The 18,101-nt window shown below is 41.6% G+C and overlaps 1 protein-coding gene across 1 annotated transcript; it reads left to right on the plus strand.

Moving 5' to 3' along the window:
* Nucleotides 1-5,377: 5,377 nt before the first annotated feature.
* Nucleotides 5,378-17,740, plus strand: SNRPA1 (small nuclear ribonucleoprotein polypeptide A'). The gene is made up of 9 exons (XM_047766901.1): nucleotides 5,378-5,534; nucleotides 7,031-7,178; nucleotides 8,154-8,232; nucleotides 11,848-11,894; nucleotides 12,490-12,592; nucleotides 13,217-13,296; nucleotides 13,771-13,846; nucleotides 14,513-14,606; nucleotides 17,478-17,740. The coding sequence occupies exons 1-9, from the start codon at nucleotides 5,453-5,455 to the stop codon at nucleotides 17,534-17,536; spliced, it is 768 nt and encodes a 255-aa protein (XP_047622857.1). The 5' UTR covers nucleotides 5,378-5,452; the 3' UTR covers nucleotides 17,537-17,740.
* The last annotated feature ends 361 nt before the right edge of the window (nucleotides 17,741-18,101 follow it).

An 18,101-nucleotide genomic window follows, 5' to 3' on the forward strand; every position in this document is an offset into this window, starting at 1 on the left:
TAACTGGGAAACAAGGTTTAAAGTGGCAACAAATACACATTTATCAATAATTACCTTAAATAACAATGGATCAAATGCTCCAATCAAAAGACATAGAGCGGCAGATTAGATTAAAAAAAAAAAGATCAAGTGGTACTAGGAAAACTGGACAGCTGTAAATCAATGAAACTAGAATACACCCTCACACCATACACAAAAATAAACTCAAAATGGCTTAAAGACTTAAACATAAGACAAGACACCATCAAACTCCTAGAAGACAACATAGGCAAAACAGGCTCTGACATCAACCATACAAATGTTTTCTTAGGTCCGTCTCCCAAAGCAATAGAAATAAAAACAAAAATAAACCAGTGGGACCTAATCATCTTTAAAAGTTTTGCACAGCAAAGGAAACCATTAAAAAAAACCCACAAAATATGGAATGGGAGAAAATAGTTTCAAACAGTGCAACTGACAAGTGCTTAATCTCCAAAATATACAAACAACTCATACAACTCAAAAGCAAAAAAAAAAAAAAAAATCCAGAAAGGGTAGAAGACCTGAATAGATATTTCTCCAAAGAAGACATATGGAGGGCCAACAGGCACATGAAAAAATCCTCTACATCACTGATTATTAGAGAAATGCAAGTCAAAACTACAATGAGGTGCCCCTTCACACCAATCAGAATGGCCATCATTAGTAGGCTACAAATAAATGCTGGAGAGAGTGTGGAAAAAAGTTTACCCTCCTACACTGTTGGCGAGAATGTAAATTGGAACAACTACTATGAAAAAAGGTATGGACGTGCCTCAGAAAACTAAATATAGAGCTACCATATGATCTACCAATCCCACTCCTGGGCTATATCCAGGCAAAACTTTCACTGAAAAAGAAACATGCACCCGTATGTTCATTACAGCACTATTCACAATAGCCAAGACATGGAGACAACCTAAATGCCCACCGATGGATTAATGGATTAAGAAGATGTGGTATGTATACACAATGAAATATTACTCAGCCATAAAAAAGAACAATATAATGCCATTTGGAGCAGCACGTATGGAACTAGACACCCTATTACTAAGTGAAATAAGTCAGAAAGAGAAAGACAAATATCATGTATCACTTATATCTAGAATCTAATATATGGCACAAATGAACCTGTCTACATAAAAGAAACAAACTCATGGATGTGGAGAACAGACTTGTGGTTGCCAAGGGGAAGGGGGGAGGAAGTGGGAGTGAGTTTGAGATTAGTAGATGCAAATTATTGCACTTGGATTGATTAAGCAATGAAATCCTGCTGTATAGCATAGGGAACTATATCTAGTCACTTGTGATGGAACATGATGGAGGATAATGTGAGAAAAAGAATGTGTATATATATGTGTGTATGCGTGTATGTATAACTGGGTCACTTTGCTGTACAGCAGAATTGACAAAACATTGTAAATTGACTAATAAAAATTTAAAAAAAATAATGTTCATCAACAGATGAATGGATTAAGAAGATGTGGCATATATACACAGTGGAATACTACTAAGCCCTAAAAAGAACAAAATAATGCCATTTGCAGCAACATGGATGGAACTAGAGACTCTCATAATAAGTGAAGTAAGTCAGAAAGAGAAAGACAAATACCATGTGATATCACATATCTGGAATCTAATATATGGCACAAATGAACCTTTCCACAGAAAAGAAACTCATGGACTTGGAGAACAGACTTGTGGTTGCCAAGGGGGAGGGGGAGGGAGTGGGATGGACTGGGAATTTGGGGTTAATAGATGCAAACTATTGCATTTAGAGTGGATAAGCAATGAGATTCTGCTGTATAGCATAGAGAACTATGTCTATCACTTATGATGGAAGATGATGGAGGATAATGTGAGAAAAAGAATGTATATATATATGTGTGTGTGTGACTGGATCACTTTTCTGTACAGTAGAAAACTGACAGAACACTGTAAACCAACTATAATGGAAAAAAATCATTTAAAAAATAAATACATAAAAAATAGACACCATTGGCAGAGTGAAAAGGCAAAACCACAGAGAAAGAGGGGAAATAGTTACTGTACTTTTATCTCACAAGGACTCATCTCTAAAAAAATACAGAGCTCCTACAAAGCAGTAAAAAAAAATAAAAATAAAAATAAAAAATGGGCAAAACTCCCAAACATGTAACAAAAATTAACCAAATGGATAATAAATATATATTTTTAATTTTTTTTTTTTTTACCATTCCCACAGAATGCAGAAGTTCCTGGGCCAGCATTTTGCTGGCCAGGGACAGTAGTGTTGTAGGCACAGTAGTGACAACACCAGATCCTCAACCATTAGGCTTTCAGGGAACTCCAATAAATATATTTTTAAAAATTCTCAGAGTTCCTGTCATGGCTCAGCAGAAACAAATCTGACTAGCATCCATGAGGACACAGGTTCTATCCCTGGCCTCACTCAGTGGGTTAAGGATTCTGCATTGTGGTAAGCTGTGGTGTAGGTCGCAGACACAGCTTGGATCCCGAGTTGCTTGGCTGTGGCTGCGACCAGCAGCTTCAGCTTGGATTCGACCCCTAGCCCGGGAACCTCCATATGCCATGGGTGTGGCCCTAAAAAGACAAAAAAAAAAAAAATCTCAACTATGTTAGTAATTAGGGACATAGAATGAAAACTAGAATGGTAAACCACTGCCAACCTACCAGAATGGCTAAAATAAAAAGACAGATACTACCAAATGCTAGTAAGGAGTACAAACTGGTACAACTCCTTAGGAAAATTAGTAGTATCTACTTAAGCTGAAAGTACCTAAACTATTTATTGAAACCAAATAGTCCAGCAATTCCAATTCCAAGTATGTTAGTATGTGTGTTCATTTAAAGATACAGTGTTAGTAGATGCACTGCTTATAATAGCGCCAAGTTAAAAATTACCCACATGCTCATCCATCAGTGGCAGAATAGACAAATTGTGAATTATTCACACAAGGAGTTACTATATAACAATGAGAATAAGTGAACTACAGCTACACACAAACATGTTAAGCAAGAGGCACATAAGGTACAATTTCATTTTGCATAAATACAAAACTAGGCAAAGCCAATCTATGCAAGATGTTAGATTAGTGGTTACAGTGGAGGCAAGGGTGTGGCTGGCAGAGAGCAAGACGGTGCTTCTGGAATGTGTAATGTCCTCTTCTTGATCTGGATGCCAGTTGCTTGGGTGTGTGTGGTTTGCAGTGTGCTGCATGTATATCACACTTCAATACAAAGTTCAAAAGGAATCCATTCCAGAGGAATTGGAGAGCTAAATGTGAAAAGTGTTGAGCCTCTGGTAGTTAGCATAGAAAAATATTTTGGAGATGAGGGAAAATGTCTCAAGACACACGTGCACACACACATAAATTGAACATAAAAATAAAATTCTGGTCAATTAAAAACACTATTAACGGTGGAAAGCTCAGTAAGCAGAATCTAGGTAACGATACCTAGGTTCCAGACCTAGATAACCATAGTAAAACTCCAAAAGAGGGAGTTCCCTTCATGGCTCAGCGGTTAACGAATCCGACTAGGATCCATGAGGATGTGAGCTGGATCCCTGGCCTTGCTCAGTGGGTTAAGGATCCAGCGTTGCCATGAACTGCGGTGTAGGTCACACACATGTCATGGATCTGGCATTGCTGTGGCTGCAGTGTAGGCTGGCAGCTGTAGCTCCGATTCACCCCCAGCCTGGGAACTTCCATATGCTGAGAGTGCAGCCCTAAAAAGCAAAAAAGCAAACAAACAAAAAAAGACCAAAGACACCATTGTCAATGGGGAGGGCCTTCTCAGCCAAGAATTTCTTCCTCCAAAGTCTCTTATTTAATTGGACCATTTGAAAGCTCAGGATGGGTTGGCAGATTGTATTGTTTTTGTTTTTTTGCAAAATAGGAGAGGCAGTCACATTTCTTATCCTTCTGATTAAAATTACAGCCCAGATTATGATTTGGCGACTTGGGAAATAAGATGTTTTCTTAAACAGACCAAAATGTACTAAAATTTGTGTTTTGCAGTTGATGATGTATATGAGGACAGTATTTTGGCTTCCTGTGAGGTGTTTGGTATTTAGGAAGTTTAAACTACTACTACCCCCCCCCCAAAAAAAGAGTAAAAGGTAAGCCATATAGTATGCTCACACTCAGAATATATAAAGAAATCTTAAATAAGAAAAAGAAAACCCACTAAGAAAAAAAATGGGAGAAAGACTTGAATGGGCACTTTGTAGAAAATATCAGAATGGACAATATGCTTAACTATTATTAGAAAAAAGCAAATGAAAGCAATAGTGCACTGGTACTCACCAGAATTGCTAAAATTATAAAGACTGACAGTGCAAATGAGGTTAATGTTGACAAGTGATGGAAACCCTTACACACCACTACAGTGTGGAAATGATTCCAGCCTCTTGGAAGTTATCATCAGGCAGTACCTATCAATAATACCACATCCTTTGTCCCATTAGTTTCACTCCTGGAAAAGTTCAGGCACAGGTGCATGCGATCCACGTACAACAAAATTCATAGCAGCATTATGCAGACTAGCCCCAAGCTGGAAACAAACCTAATGTCCATCGACAGCAAAATGGATTGCTATGGTGTAAGAGACGCAATAGAATTCTATACAGCAGCAAGTAAGCAAATCATTGCTGCCTGCAACCTGGATGGATTTTAGGCATGACACAGAGCCAAAGAAACCAGATACAAAAACAGATTGCATCATTCTCTTTATATAAAAGTAAGCAAAACTAATCTATGGTGACGGATTCGTAGTTGCCTTTGGGGAATGAAGGAGTCTTTCCGAATTTCAGGAGCCCAGTAGCAGCCACTCAAATGTGCTCACTCTGTGGGCATTTGTCATGTTGCAGACTTTAGATCTGCACACTTCCTGTGTTATCAGGCTTCAACATGAATATCTAATTGTCTAGAGAGGGCAGGCCTTACTGCAAACTAGACCAGTGCGGAAGACCCAGGCTCGGTCTTCATGGTGTCACCCGGTTGCCAAAGCCCAGGACCCATCACTGAATCCCATGGGCGGAGTGAAAGCAGTCACTGCATCCCTTTCACCTCTAGGTGTCCTGACGCACGCCAAAGTTCCACTCGTGGGCTTTCACTCTTTATTAACTTGCGGACACAAATATCTGGACTCGGGGGGCCTGCAGGCCGAAGCTGCACACGAGGAACGAACTCAGAACCAGATGCGCCGCGGAGCGCGCGGGAGTTAAGTGGAGGAGAAGCCCAAAAGCTGTGCCCGAGCCCGGGGGCGGGGCCGATCACGGAGGAAATGGCTCCTCGATTGATTAGGCCTGGGAGCCGCGCTGTTAGCACACGCCGGAAGCGATTGATGCTGCCTGGCGGCGGGCGCGGAGTACGCCGGGACGTCGGTGCGGCGGGAGGAGCGGGAGACACTGCAGGCGGGAGGCGACAGGATGGTGAAGCTGACGGCGGAGCTGATCGAGCAGGCGGCGCAATACACCAATGCCGTGCGGGACCGCGAGCTGGACTTGCGAGGTGAGTTGGGCGGGGGCGGGCGGCCCGGCCTCCCCGCCCGCTCGGCGGCCTGCGCCCGCCGCGTGCGCGAAGGGCGGGAACGTGGCCTGGGGTGTGCGTCCCGGTTCCTAGCCCGGCTGAGTCCCGCTGTCGTCGGCTAAACGCCGACCCTGGACTCCTCCGAGGCTCTCCTTAGCCCAGCCCCCACCGTCCGGGACCGCCTCGATGCTTGGGTCAGACCGCGGGGCCGGTGCCGGGCCTGCCGAGTGACCTGAGCCGTTGGGGGGCGGGGAGGTACACGCCTGCGGGGTGGGCTGAGCCGTTGGGGTGCTGAGCCGTGTTTGTGATCCTCGTGCGGACCGAGATACGGTAAAGTGAAGTTATGAGAATATAGATTGGGTATGGGACGGAGGAAGCGAAGTCCGGAGCAAAAGCGATTTTTTTTCCCGGCTTTTCCTCCTCCTTAGCTTCAAGGATCTATTTCCCTTTTGCCAAAACCTTTCAAAGAGCAGACTGTTTCAGCCACGCTAGGGCTGCCGGATGTCTTGCGTCTATAAGGGAGGCGGAAGTCCTCCAGACTATTAGATTCCTGTGGCAACTCGTCTGCATAGTAGGAGAGGCTTTAGAAAGGGTGTGAAGGACGACTTCTCCGGGGTTAAGTCTTGGCTTGAGATCCGCCCCCACGGGGAGAACACCGTCTCAGGAGCAGCACTGCTGCGGGCCCTGCTTTCTGCTTGCTTTTTTGTTTGCTGACATAGTACTTTCGTTTTGTTGAAATTAAATATCATAGGTTCGACTCAAGAGTAACCCACCGCTTTCATACTTTTGGCACAGGCTGATGTCTGCCTGAGTTTGAAGTGCATCCGGTGTTGAGAATACTCGTTTTGGTACAGCACTTAACTTTGAGCCCTTAGAGCTCTGAATTGTATACTTATTTAACCTTGCCTAGGTTAACTTCTTTTCTTCTCCTAGCACCTAAGACAATTAATTATGCCCCTAGAAGACAGATCAGTGAGCGTTTGAGTGAGTTGTTCACAAGGTGATTTACCATTGTGTACAAATTGACCTTCAACTCTGGGTTGGACCTCTGGGAGGTGAGGGAAGTGGGAACTGTCCTGATACGAAGATATCCAAATGAGTTCTGGGAATCTGACCTGTGGAAATGCAAAAGAGGTTGGGAGTTATTACTGTCCACAATGCATGAACAAGGCTTGGACACTGACAGTAGGCAGCTCACAGTGTAAAGTCCTGTTAGGCCACTTCATTAGCTTTGGGGCCTTGCTTAGAACAGTACAAGGCACCTTGTAAGTATACTTGGAAATGTTAGCTACCTACTAGTATTACTGTTAGTGAGTATTTTCATCTTTATTGCCCTTGTAATCAACCAGTGCTTTGGCAGTGTTTGGCACAGCATAGGTGCTAGATAAACAACTTTCTGAGTGAATGAAAGCTTTGAGTCCAATTACCATGAAATGCTGCTAATGTTTCCTTGTGTGTTTTTTCCCTCCTTTTTCCAGGGTACAAAATTCCTGTCATTGAAAATCTAGGTGCTACCTTAGATCAATTTGATGCCATTGATTTTTCTGACAATGAAATCAGGAAACTAGATGGTTTTCCTTTGCTGAGAAGACTGAAAACATTGTTAGTGAACAACAATAGAATATGGTAAGTGTCTACTAGTGGAAAGTAATTTTTGTTACCCTAGAGTAAATGTAGCAGAGTTCCATAAAGAAGTTGCAGTATTGCCAGTTACACCTACGTATTTCTTAAATGGAAAATGAACTACACTTTTCCCATACAGATCCAGAGATGAATTTGGCATTGGTCTGGTCTTATTTGCATCTATTCAGAAATCTTGTATTATTTATGTATTCATGGTACATTTCTAATTTAAGTTAAAAAACTGCTGCTTTGGGGAGTTCCCATTGTGGCTCAGCGGGTTAAGAACCCAGCTAGTATCCATGAGGATCTGGGTTCAATCCCTGGCTTTGCCTAGTGGTTTTAGAATCTGGCATTGCCATAAGCTGCGGCATAGGTAGCAGATGTGGCTCAGATCTGGCATTTCTGTGGCTGTAGCGTAGGCCGGCAGCTTTGGCTTTCATTTGACCCCTAGCCTGGGAACCTCCATATGCTGTGGGTGCAGCCTTAAAAAGATACACACACACACACACACACACACACACACACACAAGAAGTTCTGGGTAGTGAGTTGTTTTTTTTTAAATGCCCATTATTTCTCGTGAGTTAACTATTCCACTGTGGCTTGCTTACTGGCTTATCTTGTGCCTGAGCTCTGACTGCAGAATCACTTATGTTTCTGGGCTTCACACAGGTCCTGAGATGAACTAAGTAGTCTGTTTTACACAGGAATTTCTTGTCTTTAGTTTCGTTAAAACAGTGTGGCAGTATGAAGGGCCCTGGACATCTTTCAGGAGATGTGGGTTTTAAAGTCATCCTACTTCTGTCACCTGTGTGACCTCAGACAGTTTCCTTTTTGTGTCTTATTTTCCTGTCAGGGTCTTGGAAGAAAGATCTCTTAAGTTTCTTCCCACTCTGAAGCCCTCTGAGCAAGGGCTCAGATAAAATTTTTAGCTGATTTAATTTGCATGTTTACTAAGAGTCCTTCTGTTTTTATTTCAGCCGTATAGGTGAGGGACTTGATCAGGCTCTGCCCTGTCTGACAGAACTCATTCTCACCAACAATAGTCTTGTGGAATTGGTAAGTTGAACAGGGGAAGAATGTATTTGGGGGGAGGAATTAAAGGTACTACATTTCTTTTATAAAAAACTTGGAAAACCCATAAAATTATCCCCTCATTCTTTTTCTTGGTCTTTTTCTTAATTCAGGAAATGGGCCTTTTGGGGTTTTGTTGCAGATATCTTCCCATTCGCGAGCTCACCTTTTGACACCGAGGATCTTGATAGAGAAATTCCTAATTTAAGCATAATTCATTTTATCAATCTGTTGTTGTTAGTGCTTTTGCGTTCTGTTAAGCTACCCCTATCCCAGGGTCATAAAGAACCTTGCCTATTCTCTTTTCTAGAATTTCATTGTCCAGTATGGTGGTCACTAATGCAAGCGGCTACTTTGACTTAAGATGTATCCGGAGACTTAGTTTAAAAAAAAAAAAAGAATGTAAACTATCAATTTTTTATATTGAATGTTGAAATGGTAATATTTTGGAATATAGGTAAAATATATATTATTTTTCACCTGTTCTGTTTTATTGTTGCTCCTAGAAAATTACATATGTGATATACATTAACTTTGTTGGACGGTTTTATTCCAGAATCTCCTGTTTTACTCCACATTTAGATTAACAATCCATTTGAAGTTGGATTTCTTATGAGATAAGGAGCAAGTTTCGTTTTCTTTATTTGGAATGATTATTTTGACCTGTTTCTTCTCATGTTCTATATATATAATTTTTAACAAAGTTGAGTTTACACTATGTATTGTTTTGTAACCTAAGATTTCACTTAATTACTGGATGTTTAAGTCCATACAGTATAACCTGACTTTAGGTTATTATGCTCTTAACCCCTCCCTTCCCTATTTCCTGATTGTTCCTTTCCTGGTGGGCTGGGTCCATAAGCTTCCTTCACATTCTCAAAGGAGTGCTTGACTCCAACAAAAGTAAGAAAGCACTGATTTCTAAACTATATGAGATGTTTAACCCAAAATGCACATTCAGTGTGTGGCAGCTGGGGGCTGTATTTTATGTATGTTGTAATTGCACTTAAAGCTGTTCCTCGAAGATGAAGACTTAGTTTATCCTATCAGTTACTGAAAGGGGTGTGTTAAAGTCCTACCTGATAGTGGATTTGACTGTTTCCCTGGAGTTGTCACTTTTATTTATTTTTAGGTTATCTTATTTGATATATCTAGATTTTATCTTACTGATGAAATGAACCTTTTATCATTATGTTGTGATGCTCTTTAGGTCTTATTAGTGCCATTTTATTTGTCTCATCTCATCCATCTTTCTTCTTCTCTACTGTTCACTCTTTTTTTGTCATTCTACTTTTCTTTCTGATAGTTTAGAAATTAGTTATTAGACTTTCTCTTAGCATTCTAGTATCCAAGTATAAAGTTAACCAACTCCTTTACCTTCTGAACCATTTAGCATTTTTATCATCTCACGCCCCCCCAAGGCATCACTGTCTTTTACACATTCTTAAGTGTCTATGTGTGTAACTAAAGCTACCATTCTTCCTTTTGTTTTTTGCAACTTTATTGAGATATGATAGACAAAAATTGTATGTAAGGTGTACAGTGTGAATTTTAATATATGTATACACTGTGAAATGATTACCACAGACTAACATATCCATCACTTCACATAGTTACCTTTTTGTGTGTGCAGTGAGAATACCTTAGACCCACTGTTTTTATCACATGGAGTACACGATACGTTGTTTTTAACTGTATCTGCCATTTGTACATTAAATCTCCTGAACCTACTTATCTGAAACTGAAAGCTTGTACTCTTTAATCAATAGCTCATCTCTCCTTTTCCTCCACCCTCAGCCTCTGGTAACCACCACTCATTTCTGTCATTATGTGTGGTACTTTTTCTAAGATTCCGCATTTAAGTTGAGATCATGCAGTGTTAGTCTTCCTTTGTTCCTTTTTTGGATCGTTCTTTAGATTTCCTTTAGTGATGGTGTGCTGTGGTATTCGTGAAGTATTTTAAAGCGGCAGCTTTCTGAATGCCTGGCTCTTCCCTTCCCTGCTTTTATTTGTACTTTTTCCTCATTGTCCTCCTTGGCCCTGTCACACTCAATTCAGATCTGTTATAGCAGCTTCTCCTCTGTGTGGGGCTTTGTTCTGGAAGGGGCACAACTTCTGGTTAGTATTAGAGAGCGAAGGACCAGATTACTCAAGCCCTTCAGGTCTCATCACACTTAATGTACAAGTTATCGGAATGTGCATATTCTCAGACTGGGTACCCTTGGTTGCTTTATAGTTTGGGGGTCTGTTGGATGCCTTTTTGCTTTTCTTCTGCTTCTTCCTACATACAAATGTTGTCACCATACAAGTTTTATAGCTCTCAGAGTAGCTTGTCCTTACTCGTTGCTATTTTAGGTTCTTGACAGAATACCTTTTCATCTAGTTTGGTTGTAGTTGTTGGCCGTAGGTTTTTATTTTTCCATCCTTGTTGCACTATGTTTTACGGGACAGTTTGGGAAGATCCAACACTAACCTGCCTTCTATATATTAGTTAAATATATATATTTAACTATACTCCTTGTCCTTGAAAAATTTATGAAGAGATTTGGGGAAGCCTAGAATAAAGGTGCCTTCTTTCAAAGATGATATGCCTGTGTTGCTCCTGGGCATCTAAGGTACTAGGTGGAAAAACCACCTTACACCAAGATGCCAGTTTGAAGTTCCCTGTATGAATAACTTGCTCCAAAGTTACATCAGTTTTCACATTGCTTTCTTTTTTTTTTTGTCTTTTGTCTTTTTTGTTGTTGTTGTTGTTGTTGTTGCTATTTCTTGGGCCGCTCCCACGGCATATGGAGGTTCCCAGGCTAGGGGTTGAATCGGAGCTGTAGCCACCGGCCTACGCCAGAGCCACAGCAACGCGGGATCCGAGCCGCGTCTGCAACCTACGCCACAGCTCACGGCAACGCTGGATCGTTAACCCACTGAGCAAGGCCAGGGATTGAACCCGCAACCTCATGGTTCCTAGTCGGATTCGTTAACCACTGCGCCACGACGGGAACTCCCACATTGCTTTCTTTTCTAAGTCATTGCTTTAAACTCAGTACCCCCCCACACACACTCTTTATTTTTGCTTTTTAGGGCCACAGGTGCGGCATGTGGAAGTTCCTAGGCTAGGGGTTGAAGTGGATCTACAGCTGCCAGACTATGTCACAGCCACAGCAATGCCAGATCCTATCCATATCTGCGACCTACACCACAGCTCATGGCAATTCCAGGTCTTTAACCCACTGAGCAAGGCCTAGATCGAACCCACATCCTCTTGGATACTAGTTGGGTTCATTTCTGCTGAGCCACAATAGGAACTCACTCAGTAGTCCTTTTAAGATTGCTATGGAAAATTTTTTTTTGCTTTCTTCTGCTTTTGAGACAAGCTGCTATGGCCAAGATTTTAAGTTTAAGAAGCTCAAATTTATGAACCTGTTTATTCAGTAGTGTAGTCGTGTTGATAATGTGCTGGGTACTGGGGCAGGAAAAATAAATAAATGAATGAAGAGAAAACAAGATGATCCTTGCTCCAAAGGCAGCCACCATTTCAAAGTATCAAAAGGGGGTATGATGGGTGTGATATTCATGTTCTTACCTGTGGCTGTTATTTTACAGGGTGATCTGGACCCTTTGGCATCTCTCAAATCACTGACTTATCTAAGGTATGGAAATTATGTGGTGGTGACAGTAAAGTCCTTTAAAATGACACTACTTCCATCCTTGATCTTAAAGTGATCAGTTAGTGAAAAGTACTGTTAAAAAATATTGAAAGTATTTCCGGAGTTCCCGTCGTGGCGCAGTGGTTAACGAATCCGACTAGGAACCATGAGGTTGCGGGTTCAATCCCTGGCCTTGCTCAGTGGGTTAACGATCCAGCGTTGCCGAGAGCTGTGGTGTAGGTTGCAGACGCGGCTCGGATCCCGCGTTGCTGTGGCTCTGGCGTAGGCCGGTGGCTACAGCTCCAATTCAACCCCTAGCCTGGGAACCTCCATATGCCGAGGGAGCGGCCCAAGAAATAGCAACAACAACAACAACAAAAAGACAAAAGACAAAAAAAAATATATTGAAAGTATTTCCTTTGGGCTCAGTGTGCTATTAAAATTTCCCTAGCATTAAGTTGCTATAACACTGAAACATGAGCAAGAATAGTGAGTGAACTTTTCCTTAATTCATGCACTCATTAGATTTTATTAAAATGGGTCTCTTGAATGATGTACTGTAAATAAGATTGGCATTGTTTTGTTCCTTTTCTTGTAGTATTCTAAGAAATCCTGTAACAAATAAGAAACATTACAGACTATATGTTATTTATAAAGTCCCACAAGTCAGAGTACTGGATTTCCAGAAGGTGAAACTGAAAGTAAGTATTAGTGTTTATACAAGTATTAGTCATTATACATTGGTGTGTTTTCCTTTATACTTTTGTTACTGGTATTTTTAATTGCCCAATGAGTTTTATCATTAGTTTGTAGTAAAAGGGGCGGGGGTGCAGAGTCAGATTTTTTTTTTTCCCACAACGGAGTTTATGGTGTAATTTGAGTTAAAGCTGTTGAGTATGGGGCCGGTCATTCCAGAGGGGATACAGCCTCAGCCACAGTGAACGCTGTCACAGCAGACGGCCTGCCTAGATACACGCCCTGTGTGGAACTTAATATCATCCATTATCAGCATCTTTAGTTGTTAGAATGATTTTTCCCTTTATAGGGAATTGGGTGTTTTGTTTTTTTGTTTTGTTTTGTTTTCAAAACCTTCTTGGTTCCTCGAAAGCCCCTCCTTGAAACTAGGAGTAGGGGGCTTCCTTCAGGGAGCTTCGCTGGAGGAAAGCAAGACCATTGTATCTCCTTTTCATTTGAGATTGGCTTCTCGGTGTTTTTACCAGCCCAGAGTACTTCAGGAGAGGTTTTTTCCCATGTTTTCTGAGGAATGCAGCGAAATGCATGTGGTATTCCTTTTTCCATTAACTCTGTGTGTGGTGTCGCTGTAGGAGCGTCAGGAAGCAGAGAAAATGTTCAAGGGCAAACGGGGTGCACAACTTGCAAAGGATATTGCCAGGAGAAGCAAAACGTAAGATACGATATCCAACTTCACTCCACTTCACCTTCAGAAACATTATCTGTCTGGCATTTTGCCTCCTGCAAAATGAAATGAAACACCTGTAACTAATACAGTGCTAAATTGGCATGGTGATAATCCGTGAGCATCAGTGGTCCATGTATTACATGAGATTTGAAATTGGCAAGGTGATAATCCATGACCATCAGTGGTCCAGGTATTACATGAGTGGTCCATGTATTACATGAGATTAGCAGAGCAAATATTTCAGTATTCGGTCTTACTATGATAATATCCACATCCTCCTTTCTCTGTAGCAAGATGAACTAGGTGGTGTTTCTGAAGGAGAGAGTTTCTTGTATCAGTTTGTTAACAAAGATAAGATACTACACTGGTTGAATTACTTTCAAAGGCTTTTGAAAGTAAAAGAGAAGCAATTTCTGTTGATCTGGATTTGACAGTTTTGTTCTTCTCTCCCCTCCCAAGTTTCAATCCAGGTGCTGGTTTGCCAGCTGACAAAAAGAAGGGTGGGCCATCTCCAGGGGATGTGGAAGCCATCAAGGTAATAATGTGTTAGGAGACTTGGACTGGAGTGAGCTCTTTGAGGTTTAGGTCACAAAATGATGTAATAAACCAAGTAATAAATCCATCAGTGCAGATTTCCCCGACAGTTGTTAGAATCCAGCTATGTTTTTGTGTAAGGAAAACCTAGCTTAAAGATATTACTTGACCGGACCTTGGCTTGACTTAGTTATATGAGTCGGTCATATGAGTGGATGCAACTCTGGTGTTTGTCATTTCCCTCGGATACATTTATTTGAACAGTTAGTTACCTTTGTGTGCTGTCTTAATTTTTACTTTCAAAGATTTGCCTTCTGAAAGATTCTGCTTGGTGAGAAATCCTAATTTTTGTAATACTGCCTCCTAAATTGATAATACTGTCTCCTAAATTATCCAGTAGCACAATTTAATTAGCTAGAATTTTAGGACATGCACAGTGATTATTTACTTGCTTATAAGAGGGTCTGCATGCATCTCTTTACCAATTTGGGAAATTTATGATTTGGCTTTGGGGATGATTTCATTATGCCAACAAAATTCTCCCCCAACAAAGAATTATTTAATATTACAACTCAAAAGATGGTGTGAATTTCTAGGAGTGTTTTCTGAGTGATTGAGTCTTAGATGAAAGTAATTGTCCATCGCCATTTTTTTTCCTACCATCCAGAATGCTATAGCAAACGCATCAACTTTGGCTGAAGTGGAGCGGCTAAAGGGCTTGCTGCAGTCCGGTCAGATACCTGGCAGAGAACGCAGATCAGGTCAGGAAACTGTGTTCTGTCTTAACTTCCAAGTTAATGGTCCACTCACAGTGATTCAAAAACAGTTTAGATGCTACCATCCAAGAATGCTAGAATAGTGCCTTATTACCCTCTAATCTAATGTACGTGAGATCCCTTTCAATGATCTTTGATGATAAATCATTTGATATAAAGAATGTTATGTCACAGGACTCTGGGGGTGGTTGTATGCAAAAGTTGAAACAAACATTACTTCAGTAGCCATGGAGTGAAGCAAACACTAGAGGTGACCATGTTGCCTTTGACCCACGTGCATGTTGGCTGGCTTGGCAGTCTGGAAGTGGAAAGCCAGACAGCCTGAGATCAGAGCTTAGCTTCACCAGCTCTGTCCTAAGATTAATCCCCACTTAATCTTAAATCTGTTTTCTCATCTTTAAACCTGAGAAAGTTGGTTGTTGGGAGGACTAAGAAAGATAGTAGCACTGAGCACAGGGTTTGTTAGCAAGAGTTAGCCGTTGTGATAGAAATGCCAGCTTTGTTGGACACTAGAGCATAAAGTAAAAACTGTCCCAGATTGCACATATTAAAGATTTTCATATGTAACAGGGGACCTCTGTCTAGACTGGCAGCTCAGGAAAACTTTCCTTGGGGAAGTAATGTTTGAACTGAAGCTAAACATACGTAAGACATTCATTAGACCAGTTGTTCCCACTCTGTGGTCTTTGGGCCCCTGAGGGTTTGTGAGGCAAACTTTCTATACTGACACCAAGGCATTGGGCTTTCACTGGCCCAAAGGATATATTAGTAGGTGTCATTCTCAACTGTGGTACACTCAGTAAAGTAGCTGCTGGTTTTGTTTACCCATAAAGGTCTTGTGGAGTAGTGAGAGTTACTGGTGCTATTAAACATCACCCCTGGGGCACATGTCTTTGGTGTCCTGGGTAACAGCACTGGGGTGCACTGCAGTGGCTTTTGGCTCCCTTGCATTTGTGCTGTTCAGGTGAGAGTCAGGGTGCTTCTTGAACACTATGTGAGCTTGTCCCTTCATGAACAGCTAGTGGTGTTTGTAACCAATTCTAACAATCAAAATTTCAAGCAAAAATTAAAGTTGGGCAACTTTTAGCCACAGCTGTAACCTTGACAGTTCTAGTACTTCCAGACTTTTCTGAGGACTTTGTTGATATGAATGAATGTAATTTTTAGAAATAATGTATGAAGAAGTGGGTCAGCATTTGGAAGATCTGCATAGCTTAATGAGCAGTGTTTTCCAAATGATGTTAGGGAAGCAGGCATGTGTAAGTGCTGCAAGATAAACCAGTGGGTTTTCCAGTAAAGGAGTATGAAAAGTTCTTTGATAAGGTTTCAGACTCTGTGTTGCAGTCTGACCTTTAAGAAACTACCACCTTTGTCAGGTCTTGGCATAGTAGCCAAAATATATCCACACCTGTCTGCAGAGGCTATTAAAATACTCTCTTTCCTAACATGTTTCTGTGAGGCTGATTTTCTTCAGACCCTTCAATGAAAACAATGCTTTGTAGCAGTTGGAATAATGAAGTCAGTACAAGGGTTTAGCAGACATTACAGAAATAGGTGAAAATAGAAGATAATGCCAACTTTCTCTCTACATATTTTTGTTTTAGAAAATACTGTTGTATTTTATAAAAATGTAAACTAACATGTAATAGACTTACTATTTTAATGAATTACTCTTTTTAAAGTACTCTTAAGTATTTTATCAATACCATATCAGTGAAGGTAACCTACTTAAATGCTCTTTGAGTCCTAAAACTACAGTATTTGAGGACCATTGAGTTAGATGCAGAATGGCCTTCTTGGAGGAAGAACTACACTGGCAGGAAACATGTGATGAAAGAGCGTTGCACACTTGGACTGAGGGACGGTGTGAGCGAAGGTCATGGGATGGGGAGAGTGGCGAGACAGGCTGACGGAGTGAGCAGGCAAGCCTGGCTTCAGGGCACTGCAGGCATGTCACTTGCAAGTCGTCTCTGGTCCTGAGAACAGAAGTCTATCAAAGGCTTTCGAGGCTGCCTTGTGACAGAAGTTGGAGGGGCGTGCAGGGGAGTGGTGTTAAATTGCTTACTGTGACTGCAGTGTGACAAACTACTATATTAATTTGTTTCCCCTAGAGTATTTTATTATCTGGGCCTTTAAATGCCATCCAACAAACGTGGGGCACATTGAGGAGAGGAAGATGGAAATGGTCCGTGGTTCTCTAAATTTTAGGGGCCTTGGCTTCTGAGTGGCACTTTCCAGTGACATTCTTACTTGGTAGTTTTGTACCTAGAAATGTAACGTGTGGGTGTAACTATAGAACAATAGGGTTAAACATGAGTAATTAGCCAAACATCGACAGGGTAAGAACATTGCCTTTTTCTGAATACACTGGTTAAAATATCTGTAATAAACTTTTGACAACCCAACAGTGGTTGTTGTTACCATATTTTTTTAAATTTAGAGACAAAGTCACTGACTGTTCCTAACATGTGATGTAGGTATCCTTTTTTTTGAGTGTTCCCAATTTCTTTGCCCGTCATAGTGGTAAGAACAAAGCACAAAGTATAAGCTTTCTGTCCTCACAAAAAATGAATTATCAGCTTGACAAAAATGGGTTAGAATGACAGGCAATGAGTTTGTCCTTCATAAAACACCTTTGTGACCCCTTTGCCTCAGGAGCTGGCCATCCTTTCCCATGCTTGCCAAAGGCAGATGGTCTGTGCACCCTAAGCTCCTCAAAGGCAGGGGCTGCTGTTGGGCTTTTAAAAGTACCTCGTCCAGAGCGGGGCACTCAGCAGACTCACACGTGGGCGCTCACACACCAAGGGAGCATGTTCTCTAAAATCGGCTTGACTTCTGGCTGTGTGTTCTTCCTAGGCCCCACTGATGATGGCGAAGAGGAGATGGAAGAAGACACTGTCACAAATGGGTCCTGAGCAGTGTGGCCTCTGAGGATTTACAGGATAGTCCACTTGGGGCACATCCTACTTTTTACATAGTAGCCTTGTTTATGGCAGCAAAGTAGAGTTCATAAGCGTTGTTGAAATGCTTAAAACTGCTGCTGGTAATTTTGTAATATAAATTTTGAAATCTAAATGCCAGTTTTTTACTAATAGTGCAAATAAAGGACACTCACTGTGCTGCTGGTTGCAAGTCATTGGGGTACGTGTGCAGGAAGGTGTGTAGAAACACAGGAGGGCAGCTCTTCTAGGTAGGCTTCCCAGTCCTGAAACGTTTAGGTTTCTTTTAATTCTTTTTTTTTTTTTTGTCTTTTTGCCATTTCTTGGGCCGCTCCCGCGGCATATGGAGGTTCCCAGGCTAGGGGTTGAATCAGAGCTCTAGCCTCTGGCCTACGCCAGAGCCACAGCAACGCGGGATCCGAGCCGCGTCTGCAACCTACACCACAGCTCACGGCAACGCCGGATCGTTAACCCACTGAGCAAGGGCAGGGACCGAACCCGCAACCTCATGGTTCCTAGTCGGATTCGTTAACCACTGCGC

The sequence above is a fragment of the Phacochoerus africanus genome, chromosome 2 (assembly GCF_016906955.1).
Source record: "Phacochoerus africanus isolate WHEZ1 chromosome 2, ROS_Pafr_v1, whole genome shotgun sequence".
Taxonomy (NCBI): Eukaryota; Metazoa; Chordata; class Mammalia; order Artiodactyla; family Suidae; genus Phacochoerus; species Phacochoerus africanus.

What these genes read in the sequence shown, in the direction of transcription:
- SNRPA1 (XM_047766901.1), top strand. Translation starts at nt 5,453, where the DNA reads ATGGTGAAGCTGACGGCGGAGCTGATCGAGCAGGCGGCGCAATACACC. An exon ending in ATTGCCAGGAGAAGCAAAAC is followed by an intron (nt 13,297 to 13,770) that starts GTAAGATACGAT and finishes TCCCCTCCCAAG; the next exon opens with TTTCAATCCAGGTGCTGGTT. An exon ending in GGGATGTGGAAGCCATCAAG is followed by an intron (nt 13,847 to 14,512) that starts GTAATAATGTGT and finishes CCTACCATCCAG; the next exon opens with AATGCTATAGCAAACGCATC.